The following is a 16165-nucleotide window of genomic DNA, read 5'->3' as shown; positions in this document are numbered from 1 at the left end:
AGAGCTGGATGGAATGGAGGGTTACGTATGTCGATTTCGAGGCCCAGGCTTCAGAAAGCTTGCTAGACGACTTGCGACACACCGCAAGAAAGAAGAATTCAATCGGCAGTTGGTTCGCGGCTGTTTGCTGCGGCTGCTGCTGATGCTGACGGGTGAAAGAAAAAGTCTGAAGCTGCGATCAAATTATGATGTTTGAGAGCTACAGAGCGCGGTGCAGATTCCTTTGGCCTTTCTAATGAGAAGTTGTGGGGAAAACAAAGCTTAAAAAGTAGGTGCTTCGGGCGGGTGGTGTGGGAAAAACCAAAGTTTTGGACTCAAAACGCCCAAACCTCCCTCCTCAACCTGAACTGTGATGACGGGGTCGCCTGCGGCCTGCACCTGCACCTAGTGGTCTGCACCTGCTAACGTAGCAGTGGTCTGGCCTTAGTGGTCTGCACTTGGCATGGACGGGGCAAATGAGGAGGGACCAGATGATCAAGCAAGCATGGAAGCAAGCAAGCAATCAAGCAAGCAATCAGGCAGGCAAGCAGCAACAGCTGTCTCGTTTATTCCATTGGGTATGTCAATGGTAGGTAGTACCAGAAGTTGACACAATTCGCCGGCCATCTTCTCTAATGGCGAGGAGAGTCGTCCCAGAAGTCGTCCCTCCCCCAGGCTTGATTCTGGCCACCATGATCTGCGCGTCGCCTGAAGCCAGGACCAGGCTTGGCATCGCGCCCATCAATGGGGGAGCAAGCAAGCAATACAGACCTTAGCGCACAATGCAGTACACAATGTTCTCGTCCGTTTCTTCCTTACCTGATCTCTAACTTTGTGGTGAACGGCGGTGTTGGCGAGTCATCGACACGTTCTACGAAATGGCCTGTCGGTCATATGTGTGCGCTGGGAACAGCTGCAATTGCAGGTACAATCTCGGTCTGTTTGTTTCACGAACTTCACCACGTTGTCCAATGTGTTTGGTCGTGTTTCAATCCACAAACGCGGCCCACTAAATTACTCGGGGCGCATTTGAGGTATGTAGGAGTGTAGGTACATACATCTCACTAGGGCGCTGCTTACGTCGCATTGAGCCTTGGGGTATGGTGCGCCTGCTATGGATTCATATATCGTCAATCGGAACCAGATTGAGCCTCGTTCTGATTTGTTGGTTAATAACAGCCCCTTGAGCACGGCCTCCCCTTGCGACTTTCCGGGCTCTCTTCCTCTTTTCGGCAATTGTCATTACAAACAGAGTTCGGCCTCTGTTGCGATCCATGAGTACATTTTTGCACCACCTAACCGGACGGTCTGTGGGAGAAGCCGAGACACTGTTCGTCTAGGGGTCGTCGCTGTGTTCCACACCATCCTGGACGTCAAGTGTAACCACCAACACAGACTTACGCGGTTCGGGTTTTCAGGGCTACGGCCAGCCGAGCTGCATTACAGCCCTCCCCGATCTGACACGGACGGGCGACTTTAGCGGTGGACACGCTCAGGGTGTGGCCTGCAATTCGATCCAGATCGACCACGTTGGTATGAGTGACAGTGAGCTTCACGATGATGTCGGCGCCCTCCATGCCGGTCACGTCGAAGAGACGCTGGCAGAGCTACAGCAGCTCGTGAGGGAGCACGAGGTGGCTCTACAAAGGGTATTGTGGTTTGCAACACCCGCTATTGGCGATCCTTTTACTCATATTGTTCTAGGCGCGAATGTCATCGACCAGCCTCCAACGGGATGGGTATGGGCCCGAAGCGTCACTTGGGGTCATGAGGGCGGCGTATGAAGAGCTATCATCGGCCACGCCTTTTCTTCCCTTCCCAGACTCGGCTCTGCCAGCACTGGTGGCCCTGCGGAAGACCTCTCAAACCGCCGTGGAAACCAAAGCATTCCTAGCTTCTCATCAAGAATCGGCACTGGGCATGAAGAAAAGGCTCGAGGCTGAGAGGTCGAAATTAAGGGACCAGGAAGCGCTCGCAAGAAGCCTACGAGGCCGCATCCACTCTCTGCGTAATGGCGTTGACAACCGGATGGACACTGATGCAGATGGCATTGCCCGTGAACGCATCCGCGAATTGGAACAAAAGAAAAAGCGCTACGATAAGGAAACATCCATGTTTCTCAGGTCTCTCCGGAGCTTCATTGATGATCACCTCGCGTCGATGCTTGCCGCAGAGGACCTCGGTGGCCCTGTGGTAGGCGATGTGATGGACCTTGATGATGGCGATCTGGCCGCAGGTTTCAGTGCACACGGAAAGTTGAAAAAGGCGAAACAAAACCCGGACCAAGACAAACGACAACGTCGCATTGACGAAATCTGGGGTGGACGTGACGTGCCAGAGGCTCAGTCCATGGGCGAATCCGCCGCTGCTGCCTCGGACTTGCGCGATCTGACAGAAGAACTGCTCAACCAACTCATGGAGTCGGATGGGGACAGCTCGGCGGCATACATCCAACTCGAGAAAGAGTCGGCAGCAGCCAGGTTTTTGATCAGATCAAAGGTTGCCCAGTTCCATCCTCGCGACTCTACGAAGCTGCGCTTGGTGGATTTTGGCAGGGACTTGGATGAATAAGGCGAGTAACCTATCGACTCTCCGCATTAGGTAGTATCTACTCTTCTTGCAGTGAAACGGATGTCTCGAGGGAATAATGGAAATTTCTCGAATGAACAGCTGCTCCTTCTTCCCTCGTGGGACACTGAGGTGACGAGGAATAGGCACCGAAAGTCGCTTGCTACAAGGAGCATGGGAAGTACTTACCTTTGACACAACTGCGCTGAAATTGTTGAACTTGATGCGTACCCATCAGCTGATGTCTCGAATTCTTTTGTTGCATCATATATCTCTCGCCGTTCGTCGAGCAAGGGTTTAAGATCCTACTCTAGGGCGTTCGATATGTACATTTATAGTGCCTGTAGTATCCCATTGCATACGCAGATTCCAAAACCTAACACTGGCTTCAAAGCAATTTCCAATACTTCTTGCTAGAGGATGGTTGCACAGCACTTGGTCTATATGAGCCAGGGACGTTGTGTTCTGTTGTGCTTTTGTACATGTATCAGTGAGGAGATGGCATACCTTGATTTGTAGAGAATTGTTTTTGGAATGTCTGGCGAAAGCAAGAATTATATCCCATCGTGCCTTTCTCCTAATGGCCGTAATCTCCTTTGTTTCGTGACATGATTGATATGATTGCCATGCCCTGTGGCACTCTCATGCTGTAAGTCAAGAAGGGTATCAGAAGAATGGGTTTTTGTCCTTCCCCAGCCAAGGACACAATACCCCAGTATCCCATACATCAATGAGCGGTATCTCTAGACCAGTGCAAGTACCTACTTGGTAGGTAGGGACATACATAGGTACGTGGCGATTTACGCCTCAATATATCACCTTCCTTTTCCATCTTGTTTGGATTGTCATTTTGCTGGTGCTGCAAAATGCATGGATTGATTGATCACCATAGAGCCCCCCTACAACACATCAGGACTGTATGAATTCTACACGGCATGAAGAATTGGCAATTCACTCATTACTATGGCCTGATATTTTAACTTGTGCCCCAAGAACAAAGGATTCTGGGAAAATGTAGGGTGTGTGCAGAATGTCAAATAGGTAACAAGCTGTAGGTATTTTCAGTGATTGACGTATTGTACATGAACACATGTACTCAACATCGGTGTAAACAGCATTTGCCCACCTTATCGTTTGACGGTCAAACGCAGCAGGCAATTGTCCGCTTGGAAGGAGCAAAGCAGGAAATTGATTTACCAGTCTATGTCAAGAAGCTACCGACCGTATAAAGGGCTGTTTGGTACCTTCCCATGACAGCAAGCACTTCTCGTTTTCACATCGAACCCTCCCCATCGACTTTAAATCAATACCTACCTCAACTACCTAGCATTTGCCCGACATAACGCGCACCAAGGTTTGCACACGAGTTCTTCCAGTCGCAATGGGCGATCTTATCGATTTGTAAGTGTCGACCAATGCTTATCCTGCATACCTACACTTGGGCACCATGGCCAGAAGTCTGACCATGAATTAGCAATGAGCGGTCCCCGCGCAAAGGTGCTTCTGATTCCAGCGCGGGGGTTTCTCTCATTGCCGAGCCGTCGATTCTCGATGAACCATGCCCGGATGGCATAGCTGGTCTTGCTATCGAGTGTAGTCCCAGTTGTGTCGAGAATGACCCCCCCACTGAAAACGGCCTCAAAACTGGAGCTGTTGCTGAGCACCCTCAAGATGCTGGCACTTCAGCCATCCAAATTCAACCGCCCTCTCCAGTTCCGTCCATAGCATCGGGCTCTGAAGTGCCTAAGCCTTTGCTACTTCAGACTCGCCTCGCGCGGCGCCCAGCACCTTACAGGCCGCCCCGTCGCCAGCCTGTAGGTGACATCTGGGACACTTGCATCCAAAAGCAATGGGCATATGGTAGAACAGGTTGTCTGCAGCATCAAGGAGAACGGGAGAAGTCCGAGATCACGGTAGTGAGTAGCCCATCCAGTTCAGAAATTGTATCGTTGCCCTGACTAAAGTTTGAACCCTAGTCGAGGTATCTGATCTGCCATGACGCTGAGCTCGCCGAGGGCGTTCTTGAGGGGGTTGCAAAGGAGTTGGACCAAACCGATTCTACAGTCGAGATCATCGAAAACCAACATGTGCAGTTTCTCCGGATTCAAGACCCCTCGGCAGAGATCAATGCCCAACGTCTGAACATGGCGAGGACCTTGACCGATGAGTTCATTTCTGACAAGACGGTCACAACCCGAGCCACATTCGTGGAGCCGTCCTCATGCCCCCTATCCGGGTTTGAGGTATTCCTGGACCCACAAACTCAGGAATCGAAGGACGTAGGCGTTCGGCCGGTTGTACGACCTTGCGAGAATATCATGGATTCACTGCCCACCGACCGCATTGACGAGGATCCGTCGTACTATGGCAACTTCTGCCAGCAGCTCTCGACGATTCTGAAGCGGGTAGGTAGCCTGAACTCTGGCTACAACCTGAAGGTTGTCTTTGGCCGGTATATCGTCACCACCTATCCCAAGACAAAAGAGAAGTACGACATAGAGGGATTCCGGAAGCTGATGGGCCAGTCCCGATGCCAGGGTAAACTGGTATCTCAGTAAGCCCCCTCCCCCTCTTGAATCACCAGATGGCACTTATCTCGTTGAAGTGAACTTTACTGATGCACTGCCAGGCTCGGGGGACCCAACGACGCCATCAGAATTCTTAACGCTTTGAAGCGGGAAGATGGTGTTTTCGAGCCTCCTGGCGTGAACACCCGTTCCCTTGATAATATCAAGCCCACATTTACCTTTGATGTGTACTCGGCCCAGCACAGATTCACATCCCAATTGGTTCGTGAAGGTGACGCGACTGTCTTCAGCATGAAGAAGCTCCAGTGTTTCCCCTTACAGGACAAAGACAGCGCCGAGTTCTGCTATGATACACTCTGCCTGGGCAGGTATGTGACCACCTACCGTTGGATTGGATGGATAATGCCAGCTAACTCGATTTTAATCTAGGAACTTCGACTGGAAGATCCAACTCATGAACGAGGTGGCGGAGTTGGAAGAGTCGTACCAATCTCTGAAGACGTACCTGACAGCTGCACGAATTACGCTTCCATCAACCCCTATGAACTCAGACCCTGATTTGGCCATGTTTCCTCATGTGAAGCTGAGCCTTGATGGAAACGAGCCAAACAAGATATTGATGAACAACATCCAGAAGACAGCCATCAGCAGTGTCTACAGCTTCAGATATGGCCTTACAAACTACATACTGGAGTTCGTCATCCGGCGAGAGTGGAAAAACGTGCGGGACATGACGCTGCGTCACGAGCCATCTTCAGTCAACTACTCCATCAATCTCAAGGGTGAGCACTGGGGAGATTACAACGGTAACAGAGCAACAGATTTTACTGGATCTGGGCGTGGCTGGGGATCTGAGCTTGAACATTTGCTACCGAATAACCCGGGGCAAGATGCGGCCACTGGCAACAGAAGAGTCGAGGCTCTTCTGCATATGATCAACGAAATCCACAAGATCTTGGTGGTGGCCTAAGCGATACCCGAGGCATTCCAGTCCCACCTGATACCTCCTCGGCTGAACCCTGCGGTTTGTTTGACACATGTATCGGCATACGACTCTTGCACGTCGAAGACATCACTTTCACTGTACACCATATGCCTCGACGGAGTACATCTGTCCACGTCACATTTTCTCAGTGGCAGGAGAAACCGAACTGGTTGCTGTCGCAACTGGCCTGACACTACTTTTGTTGTGGCTGCTACGACACAACGACATCCCATCCGAATCTATCAAATTTGGGATTGTATGATATGATGTGGTCGAGTGCTTAGACCGGTTCTAAGCCTGACGTATGAGATGAAACCTTTACATTAGGTAACACTACGCCTGTGGCGCCTGCTGTTGCGGTGCGGCAGCCATCTTCTGTCGCAATACTAGATCAAGGAAACGCGAAGAGTTAGTATGCTCTTTATGATAATTGAATGAGTCGATATGAGAAAACTAGAATTGGTTTGTGTCCTACCCTCTTCGATGACCCGGACGTTGTTGGTCTTGCCCTGGATGATGGAGTCGAGGTCCTTCACGTTGGCGCCGATCTCGGTCGTCTTGTCCTCGTAGAATTGTGCCGCTGACTTGATGTCCTTCTCAACGTAGAAACCGGTGCCCACGTCGACGATGACGTGCGATGCGCTCGAGAGCGATCCTTTCACGTACAGGGAGTTGGTAAGGGGTACCAGCACCTGCTTGCCCTCTGCTCTCACACGTTTGTCCATCAGCTAACATACTTCTTGTCGTTTGCCTCCCAGCAGCGAGCCCCCTAGTTAGAGGAAATCTCCCGCCCCCTTTCCCCTCAAAGAGCGCAATTCTCTTCCATGGGAAGAATCTGTACGGAGCGCGGGAGGGGAGCCGTAATAGAGACTTCGGACCGATCATGGAGGCGTACCTTGGAGGGCGGACTTCCCGTCTGGTTGCTGTACGCACCGCAGGCAGTCGCGGAACTTGGACTGGGCGGCGTGGAGCTGTGTGAAGGAAGTGGTGAGGTGCTCGAGTTCTTCGTCGAGTTGCTTCTTGACCTGGCTGAGCTGCTGCACGCTCAGCGTGTCCAGGTTGACTGTCGGCCGCCAGTATTAGTTCCCTCTGCCGTCTTTAAACATTCCACAGGAATCGCGACAAACAGCAGAGTGGTACGAACCTTGTTCTCCTCCACCTGCTTGGCCCGACATGTTTCTGGTTGACTGTGTATGCTGTGCTTTTACCTGTGGTCGTGGATCTGGGTTGCGCGTGCGAAGTCGGAGCCCAACTACAAGGGGATATCGTCTGGTTGCTGTGCCGGCGACGTACGAAAGAAACGAGGATATGAAGTTGTCGCAACAGCCAGAAAGAGCCCACGAGTATACAAATTTTGGAGATTATTTGACGGTGTTTCGATTGCTACTCCGGTTTACTCGAAGTGGGGGCGGGGCATAGGTAGGGAGAGCTTTATCCATGTCGCCTCCAAATTGTAGGTATGTAGCTCCCAAGCTGTTGAAGGTCAACACTGCAGCGCATTGCTTTCTCATTTCGCGTGCACGACTGTTACCTGCCGAATTGACATCATGTTATGATCGTTTGGTGCTTGGTGTTTTATTTTACAATCCGCTAAGGAAGGTATTGCTTCTTTGCTTTACCAACGGTCTATCATTATGATTTAAGGATACAGAATACATGCTTTTGATGGGCGAGTGTAACCCATTCCTGCCAGGATGGCAAAGAACTGGGCTAGGGCAGGCCATCATGCTCTGCATGCTCTCTCTGAATGATGTCTGACCTCTCCAAAGAATGAGTGCCGTCATTGAGCACTATAGCCTCGCGGTGGCGCCGTCTCCGCCGCTGCTCCTCGGCGCTCTGCTCCAGAACCCGGGGCATGAACTCGGTCTGGAAATTCTCCTGCTGAATCTCCCCGTTTTCATCCTCATTGGACATGCTGATCTCCAGGATGACCTTAATCCGATTCCCCGAGGCGCGGTCCTGCGGGCGCAGGCGGCCGCCCGAGTCGCGGCCAATCAGCTTCGCATCGCGCAGCGCCCGCCGGCCGATCCGGGCCAGCTTGAGGCGGTGGCAGATGTCGGCGATCCTGTTCTTCCGGAACTTCATGTAGTTGGCGAAGTTGCTCATACGCTCCTCCTCCGTCTCGCCCCAGTTCTGTCGCACCAGCCACTTTTCAATGAACTTGGCCTTGACCAGCTTCTCCACCCCGTGCTTGTGCAGCAGGTCGTGCAGCAGGAGGATGCATCGGCGCTCGCCAATGTCGCGCAGATAGTATTCGTCGTAGAGGGGGTCGTCTAGCTTATCCTGGCTGCGGCCGGGGAGGTCGAGGCCCAGCTCGAGACATCGGACCAGCGCAGAGTAGGCCTTCGGGGTGTCCAAGATGCTGAGCGGGTCAAGCAGCACATCTTTTTCTTCAACTGCAAAGGTAATGGCCCGGAGGGACTTCATGCGCTCCTCGTAGTCTTCCCTCGTGATGCCCCAGAGCAGCTGGTCGACGATGGCCGGGTCGTTAACCGCACGGCCGGCCGCGATCTTGACAGCGGTATCTCGGATAGAGAAGTTGTAGTGCGTGATCAGCGAGTTGAGTGTGTCGATTTTGAGCGCATCTTCGGTCTCCTGTGTGATGTATTGCGTTTTGGGCTGCTGCGGTTTGATTTCGGTCTCGTCGCGATAGTACTCGAGGATCAGGTGCATCATGCCAACGACACTGACGGCAGCGACGCCCAGCCCGGCGAAGACCAGGCGCTCATCGCGAACGAATGAGAGGAAGCTCATCTTGCGACCTTCTCACATTGTCAAGAGGAGAAGAAGTGAAGCTCCAGCGCCATCCAGTCTCTAATCACCGAAAAGTAAGAGAATGCGAGAGCGTATTTGGTAATTGTACATGTAAAGCCCAGCTTTGCGATGCAAGGGTGGTAGGGAATCCGATTGACCACCGTTAAATCGACATGGATAATTAGGCGAGCTGCTACGTTGGAGTCCACTAATTCGGAACGCATTCCAGCACCCTATGGCGTCACTACAGCGCTGGACAGCGCTGGAACAAAAACCGATTAACGGTTATGCAAGAATAATACGTGTGGGGCATTTACGGATAGGGTCTAGTGCAAACGCCGCTTTAACTCAGGTTTAGTACAGCTGATTTTCAGCTACGATGTGCATCTATGTTTTATGCAAGCATGCATAAAGAAAACGGAATTCTGTAAAACGGAACAGTGGGCTGTCGGCGCTCTGGAGGTGCCCGCTCACTTCTCAGTAAGTACCTTGGCTCTGTACAATTGTGTCCGCTACCTGCACAGGGCCCCGGATTAGAGATGCGCTAGAGGTACGGACACTCTTGATGGTATCGCAACCAGGAGAGATCTCTTCCACATGCGTATTTTCTTCTGCATTTCGTCTGGCACTGCACCACATAATCACAAATCGGACGCCCGAAACGATTCAATCAATGGCAATTGATGTACAATTTTTTCTCTTGTGCACTTTTCATTGTGATCTAATCATAATGAGATAAGCCGCCGGTTGCATGCACATGCGAACACTACCAAGGCAGCCGTGATGGCGTCGTCTGCTGACCGGCCAGCGAGCTTCTTGCGAGGGCTGCTCTCCACACAGAGAACCACTGGCCAGGAGCGCAATTCGCAGCGTGGGCGGACCGCTGTGGCCAGCACTGAATTCCAGTTGCTTACGTTGTGCCGATTACAGCAAGCACAGGTAGCAGGCTGGCCAGAATCGGCACGACAGCCCAGCTTGCGCCCTCCGCGCCAACAAGGAGCGCCTTATATAGGCACGGGCACGAGGACCCTCGCACACCTCACAAACCCGCTGATCTATGTTGTTGGGACTCGTGTTGAGGAACTCTACACAAGCTTGGAAGGTACCCCCTGGCCCAGCAGTGCAGCCCTTAACCGGGTGCCAGACCGCCTGGATTACATCTTTGTGGCCATGGAGGACGAGGGTGAAGTGCATCGCCGATACACTGTAGCTCCATTCCAAGGCCTGTGTTTGTTCTGGCTTTCACGCAGCACCCGTACAGGATGGCGGCGGTCTTTGCTACCCATCTCTACAGAATTAGCTAATACCATCCGCTGCCACACCATCTGAAATGAGTTCTATGAGGGTTGCCCAAATGCATATCTAGGGGACCCCGGGGGTTTGTTTTGCGCTGAGATCCTCGTAATCATCGTGGACGTCGCCCCTATACAACTGCTACAATAGTGAGTAGGTAGCGCCTATCACGCGCAAGTGTTCGTGGTGTGTGAAAGGGGCTTTCGCCCCAGCAGCCCCGGCTGTGCGCTCATTCTGCGAAGAAGGTGCTTGGCCGGTGTGGTCGCAGATGGCTTGTGGTGAAGATGCCTGTATACGTAGCAGCATGAGAAGGCGCATTTGGCGGGCAACGTCTGGAGTAGTGAACCCCCTCTGTCGAGCCAGAGGCGAGGAACGTACCGCCAACTGATCATGGGGCCAGCCCTTTCCGACGTGCTCAAATTATTTATGTGTGACCGCTTATAGAAACCGTCAGGGGTGCAACCAGTATAAATAAGAATAACGTTGGAAGTTTCTGCCTCGCCTCCTCCAAACTTCTTCATCACTTCCTGCCCTTTAGCCATCGACAACACTCAGCATCAACGCAACATCATCAGCATCAACGCAACATCATCAGCATCAACGCAACATCATCAGCATCAACGCAACATCATCAGCATCAACGCAACATCATCAGCATCAACGCAACATCATCAGCATCAACGCAACATCATCAGCATCAACGCAACATCATCAGCATCAACGCAACATCATCAGCATCAACGCAACATCATCAGCATCAACGCAACATCATCAGCATCATCAACATGGAAAGAGTGAAACTCCCGACAAGAGAAATCCAGACAACAACAGTCCGTGCAAGAACAATCCAGACAAGAAGAAGCCAGGCAAGAAGAAGCCAGGCAAGAAGAAGCCAGACAAGAAGAACAATCCAGCAAAACTTCACTGACGATGTAGCCATTAACCCGTTGATTGTAAACGACAAGATCGTTCCCAAGAATGTAGCGGCCGAAACAATGAGGACCTACAAGAGACAATTGAGTAAATGGGATAACTTGTTAGTATTTCACCCCGTCGTTGCTCATTCACTACCTGACTCTTCTCCAGTGTTGAGGAATGTGGTGAGAAGTCGGTGACGAATTTGAAGGATCTGAAGGAGTTTATGTTTCGTTGGGGTCTCGCGATGAAAAAGAGAAAGGAAATGAAGGGAGAGAAGTTGGCGAGAGGTGGATTACAAGGCTATTGGAAACAATTCACGGCCGGGTACCAACATCTCCGTGGCCCCATAGAGAAAGACCACATCACCTCGGTCACCCGAGTGAGTCTTAGAGAGAACGTTGCGCGAAACCACTACTAACGCCTAGCAGCTTCTGAGCAAGAACGGCGGCTTATACGAAGCCCTCGACATGGTGCCAGACGCCGGACCGAGGAAGCATGCGACTGAGCATGTGTTCATCATGTTGGGCAAGTTCCTCTGGACCCTAGATTGGCAAATGTTTCGCTATCCGCACTTGCGTGTGGATTACTGGGCTGCGATCTCTGCCAAGGTCTTGACCAGCAGTCGGATATCGGACTTCATCGAGTCTAGTAGCAGGCCTGACACCGAAATTGGCTTGAAGTACAAGGTACGCTGCACAAAGACCAGCATAGGCAAGGCACTAACTAATAGCTCCATCAGGACATCAAGATGGTTGTGTTCCGAAACGAGGAAGGACAGCCGGAGTTCGCGGTACAGATGACTAAGTTCTTGAAGGGATTCGAAGAGAAGTCCAGCAAATTGTACGTGCGCCTGTATCTCTTCGGAGAGCCTAATCCGTGCTGATAAACCCACAGGACCCAATGCGACCTGCATGAAGGGGAGTATGGTGGTTCGCTGCCGTTGTTCATGAACCCCATCCTGTTTCTCCTTGTCATCTTCTGTACCACTGGGGCCTTCAGAGACTACCGCGGCATCGAGGGCTTGTACAAGCTCTTGGATCTTGACGACATTCCTCCATTCTCGGGATTCAGAGCCATCCAATGGAATCCCGAGGTACGTGATACTCCAGTCTTCCGCGGCGCACCGCAGTCTACAGGAGAGCGCGAAGAGCGGCGTATGATGAAAGCACACATGCTGAGCAAGGAGTTGCGCGCTCTTGGGATCCGCAGTGGGTGTCCTGACCCCCCTACTCTCCACGACTTCCGGGCGGAGGGTCTCACGAAAATAGGTATGTTCTCCTGAACTGACCAAGCCTACTAGACTGACGACTCCAGACATGAACACCCGCTACTCGGAGACCCAACGTCAGCGTGTCGCTGGACACGGAACCGGCCAGATATTTCAGCAGTACTATGCTGCTAGAAACCCTGGAGTCGATACCCAAGGCTCGTACCTGGGCAAAACGCGCCTTGTCACCACGGCAGACTTTTTCCGTCACCTCGAAGTGGAGTGGGAGCCTGATCTGTGGCAGACCCTTCCGTTGGCTGAACTGGAGGAATTAGAGCGGGAGGTAGCCCTCGTGGAGCAGAAGCAAGAATCAGTGGGGACCCCAGGCATGCTGCGCCCAGGAGACTTGGACGATGACCTGTGGCGGGACATCAAGAAGAAAAGGCTCCAAAGCTATTGGAAAAGGTCTGCGAGGGGAGCCGCTGCCGGGGATCAAGAATATGTCTGCAGAGGAGTCGATTATCCCTACGCGAGACAGCGCCCTATCCTACCCATCCGCCGCCGGCTGGCCGACCTCTTGTGCAATTCAGCAAGAATCCGAAGCAAAGAGGGCAGAGAAGTGCTGGATCTGTTGGTCCGTCTATACGAGAGCGATTCCGAAGCGTACCGGCCAGCACTTCACATATGCAATTGCGCCGGTCTGAAGTAAGCCCAGTCCCTAGTCCACTCCTGCTATCTGACAGGTACTAACACGATGATACAGCGTCACGGAATTGCATGTGTACCAATGCATTAAGAAATCGCGACAGTTCGCCGAATTCTGCTTCTTCTGCAACGAATGGCTGTTCGAGGCTAAGGAGTGGGAAGAGCACTGCTCCTCTCACATCAAACTAGGCGACGTGCCTATGGAGATGGCCTACGCGAGCATGCAGAAGTCATTTTTGCCGGGGTACTGTCCATTCTGTCTCGGGGATGAGGACCGCCCGGCCGCAGAGCGGCTTGTCCAATTCTGCAAGAAAGAGGCCTGGTGTTCCCATATCTGGGACCACCAAATCCGGTGGGAGAAGCGCTGCCCCGATGGCCGATGCAAGGTCAGATTCGAGAACCAGGACTCCTTCGTCTACCACATGCACGACATGCACCGCATCCCGAGAGACCTATTTTGGGGCAGGGCAGAGGGGAAGGGCTGTACTGGTCGCGAAAAAGCTAGGATAGAGAAGGTGCTGGACAATGGGGCTCTGCAAATGGAGTGCCATACAATTATGGACATGTAAGGCCGTATGAGTCCCGCTGGGCAGCAGTGCTGCCACCGGCCGGAAGTGGACAGGTTCTTGTTTTCTCAGCTCTACTTTTCCTTATGAACATTACGCAACTCTCAATAGTACATTTGTCCCAAGCTTTCTTCCAAGCAAGTCACGTCTCGCGGGTGTCAAGTCATTTATGAACATGCAGCCTCTGGTCTAGTCCAATTGTGTACTCCGTCGGGTGGGATATATAAGAGACCCAAGAGCCCCAGGCCTGCCAGGGTCTCAGCAGACAACGAAGGAGTTGCCAAAAAGTAGTGCACCATGCTCGCGAATATTTTCCTCCCGCTTCTACCGTTTGCTGTAGCCCATTCGTGGGTCGAACGGCTGAGGCGTCTCGGCTTGAACGGCACTATGATCGGAGAGCCAGGATACATGCGCGGCGCCATTCCACGACTTGATCCTGCATTCGACGATTTGAAGCAACAGCATCTGCTCCCCCCTGCGGGTCGAGATGCTAGTCTAGGTATTCTCCCGTCCGATCCTATCTGCCGTGACACCCAGCAGACGCCTGAAATCCGTGACTTCACCCGCCCTCCTTTGAAAGCGTGGCCTGGCGACTTTCTAGCCCTCCAGTATCAAGAGAATGGACATGTCAGTCTTCCCCAGAATACTCCACATAAACCTAGGGACTCGAAGGTATGGATCTACGGCACTTCATCGCCCTCGAAGGACGATCGCCTGCTCTCCATTCATCGCGTCTGGGATGAGTCCGGAACGGGAGGCGACGGGAGGGGTGTGCTACTAGCTTCTCGTTCTTTCGACGATGGCAGATGCTATCAGATTAACAGTGAAGCGATCTCGGTGGCACGCCAGGAAGCCTATCGCAAGGCCCCCGTGGACCCTCAGGGGGCGGATCTGTGGTGCCAGAATGATTTGCGACTTCCTACAGACATTAGCGATAGCTATACGATCTACTGGGTTTGGGAGTGGCCGACAATTCCCACCGATACAGTTCCCACGGGACGTACGGAGGTCTACACGAGTTGCATGGACATTCAGATCCTCTCGGGTCGTCAAGATGGGACAGTCTCATATGAAGAAGGCCAGGACTTGAACTACGCCGGCATTGAGGAACAGATGCTTGTGAGCTGAGTTATTATGTTCGTGTATTCCCTATTTTCTCGCTAGTAGCAGTAAGGCCGTTTGTAGGTCCGGAGCAGGCTCCTCCTCCGAATTGATCGCCTCGGGGACTCCCTAACGCGCGTCGCTCAATTATCCCCTATCCTACCAGTGAAAATACCCAATGCCAGCGTTCTAAAAGTGAGAAACGTCGCGAAACCAGGTATACATCAGATCTCATCATCCAATTTTCGGCTTTGAAATCGAGCGAGGTCGAAATTATCCTTCTCGGCCAGATCGCCAAGGCAGGCGCTCTTCGCGCGGGGCTCGCCGTTGTCGATATCATGGACGATGGCAGACGCAGCGGTGGAAGCAGCTTGCTGCTTACGCGACTTGCGCCTCCGCTTCCGCTTCTTGATGGAGGTATCGGGGTTTTCTACGCGCAAGAGATCCTGGAACTTCGTGTCATCCCAAAACACGTAACTTTCGTTGTCGTACAGGTGCCACCCTCCGTCCGGCTTGCTCCAACGAATAATCATACCGTCGGAACACCGAACAATCTCTTGTTCCTTTTCCGTTACTTTGGCGTAGGAATACGTTCTTGCACCCTTCCGGAAGGGCTTGGCGATAGGGATGTGAAAAAGTTGCATGCCAATCCTCCATGTGAACTTGGCACCTCCATCTGATTTATCATACTGGATACCGCAATGTTTCTTTCAATAAATCTTCCAGAAATTCGAAAGCAAGGCGGGCGCAGTTTCTTGCACCGTCCTTGCAGTTTCCCAAGTCGCGGTCTTCGGTCGGTATCCCACCCAGTGAACCAGATACTTTGATTCCGTGAAGTTGTATTGAAGTATCTTGAAGATGTGATACAGGGGGTCTTTCTCCATGTATCTGTCTCGACCCTTCATTCGTTCCCAGAACTTGTACAGAAGTTCACCGTGTTCGTTCTGCACATCTTCTTCTTTCTTCCATGCTGTTTGTCCATGTGTCTCGACTTCGAGGTCGAAAAGAAATGTGTCATCGCGAGATCGAAAGCAAACGATCCGCACGCCTTCATGCATTGCAAGTAGCCAGGAAAATTATTGGGGCTTGGGCGTGGTAGATCGTGGAATGATGTTGGTGGGAAGAATCTACCCCTAGGACGCATATTCGGCCAGAATGTTGGATGGAAGGGGAACCACTACGAGTTAGGGGGTGTGAAGCACGTGTAAATGTCCCTCGCTTGAGCGAGTCCTATTTGGTTGGTTGATAACATGTCACGGGGGAAGGGGAGGTGGGCAAGGAATATATCTGGTTTTGGATTGAGGCCTGGATCAGGCGCAGTTGGCTATTGCTTTGAAAAGGGAATAATGCAAGGCACGGTGCCTTCCGTCAAGAGCATATCACACAATACACCTCTCATTCACTGTCTAGGATACCCGTCTAACTCGCATCAAATATCCCTTTGAACATCAATTGGATCGTCAGGATCAATTCGGGGACCCATGACATCTCCCCGTCGGAATACACATGGACGTAGCTGCCCTGTCTTGAGTATCTGCATCCAATCGCATACAGGATGATG

At 52.1% G+C, this 16165-nt stretch overlaps 9 protein-coding genes across 9 annotated transcripts; 5 read left to right on the top strand and 4 right to left on the bottom strand.

The window, feature by feature from the left end:
- Positions 1–611: 611 nt before the first annotated feature.
- PG985_006728 (uncharacterized protein) lies at positions 612–1556 on the bottom strand (the record flags this gene model as incomplete). Its single annotated transcript, XM_066826497.1, has 4 exons — positions 612–750; positions 799–862; positions 1060–1088; positions 1381–1556. The coding sequence occupies 4 exons, from the start codon at positions 1554–1556 to the stop codon at positions 612–614; spliced, it is 408 nt and encodes a 135-aa protein (XP_066686104.1).
- PG985_006727 (uncharacterized protein) lies at positions 1515–2550 on the top strand (the record flags this gene model as incomplete). The annotated part of the gene is made up of 2 exons (XM_066826496.1): positions 1515–1628; positions 1684–2550. The coding sequence occupies 2 exons, from the start codon at positions 1515–1517 to the stop codon at positions 2548–2550; spliced, it is 981 nt and encodes a 326-aa protein (XP_066686103.1).
- A 1378-nt stretch (positions 2551–3928) lies between these two features.
- PG985_006726 (uncharacterized protein) lies at positions 3929–6045 on the top strand (the record flags this gene model as incomplete). Its single annotated transcript, XM_066826495.1, has 5 exons — positions 3929–3948; positions 4022–4463; positions 4524–5101; positions 5177–5443; positions 5505–6045. 5 exons carry the CDS (start codon positions 3929–3931, stop codon positions 6043–6045), a joined length of 1848 nt encoding a protein of 615 aa, XP_066686102.1.
- A 348-nt stretch (positions 6046–6393) lies between these two features.
- Positions 6394–7235, bottom strand: PG985_006725 (prolyl-tRNA synthetase; the record flags this gene model as incomplete). Its single annotated transcript, XM_066826494.1, has 4 exons — positions 6394–6446; positions 6536–6763; positions 6956–7123; positions 7205–7235. The coding sequence occupies 4 exons, from the start codon at positions 7233–7235 to the stop codon at positions 6394–6396; spliced, it is 480 nt and encodes a 159-aa protein (XP_066686101.1).
- Positions 7236–7770: 535 nt separating this feature from the next.
- PG985_006724 (uncharacterized protein) lies at positions 7771–8814 on the bottom strand (the record flags this gene model as incomplete). The annotated part of the gene is made up of 1 exon (XM_066826493.1): positions 7771–8814. One exon carries the CDS (start codon positions 8812–8814, stop codon positions 7771–7773), a length of 1044 nt encoding a protein of 347 aa, XP_066686100.1.
- Positions 8815–9597: 783 nt separating this feature from the next.
- On the top strand, positions 9598–11035 carry PG985_006723 (uncharacterized protein; the record flags this gene model as incomplete). Its single annotated transcript, XM_066826492.1, has 2 exons — positions 9598–10020; positions 10646–11035. 2 exons carry the CDS (start codon positions 9598–9600, stop codon positions 11033–11035), a joined length of 813 nt encoding a protein of 270 aa, XP_066686099.1.
- A 67-nt stretch (positions 11036–11102) lies between these two features.
- PG985_006722 (uncharacterized protein) lies at positions 11103–13500 on the top strand (the record flags this gene model as incomplete). Its single annotated transcript, XM_066826491.1, has 7 exons — positions 11103–11143; positions 11194–11404; positions 11454–11711; positions 11765–11865; positions 11920–12293; positions 12340–12937; positions 12996–13500. Coding segments are annotated over 7 exons (2088 nt in total), but the record flags the coding sequence as incomplete, so codon positions are not given.
- Positions 13501–13800: 300 nt separating this feature from the next.
- Positions 13801–14631, top strand: PG985_006721 (uncharacterized protein; the record flags this gene model as incomplete). Its single annotated transcript, XM_066826490.1, has 1 exon — positions 13801–14631. The coding sequence occupies one exon, from the start codon at positions 13801–13803 to the stop codon at positions 14629–14631; it is 831 nt and encodes a 276-aa protein (XP_066686097.1).
- Positions 14632–14828: 197 nt separating this feature from the next.
- On the bottom strand, positions 14829–15662 carry PG985_006720 (uncharacterized protein; the record flags this gene model as incomplete). Its single annotated transcript, XM_066826489.1, has 2 exons — positions 14829–15293; positions 15411–15662. 2 exons carry the CDS (start codon positions 15660–15662, stop codon positions 14829–14831), a joined length of 717 nt encoding a protein of 238 aa, XP_066686096.1.
- Between the last annotated feature and the right edge of the window lie 503 nt (positions 15663–16165).

This window comes from Apiospora marii (assembly GCF_038362585.1).
Source record: "Apiospora marii strain CBS 49790 chromosome Unknown utg000004l_segment0_segment0, whole genome shotgun sequence".
Lineage (NCBI taxonomy): Eukaryota > Fungi > Ascomycota > Sordariomycetes > Amphisphaeriales > Apiosporaceae > Apiospora > Apiospora marii.
This window is presented reverse-complemented; position numbering and strand designations above follow the sequence as displayed.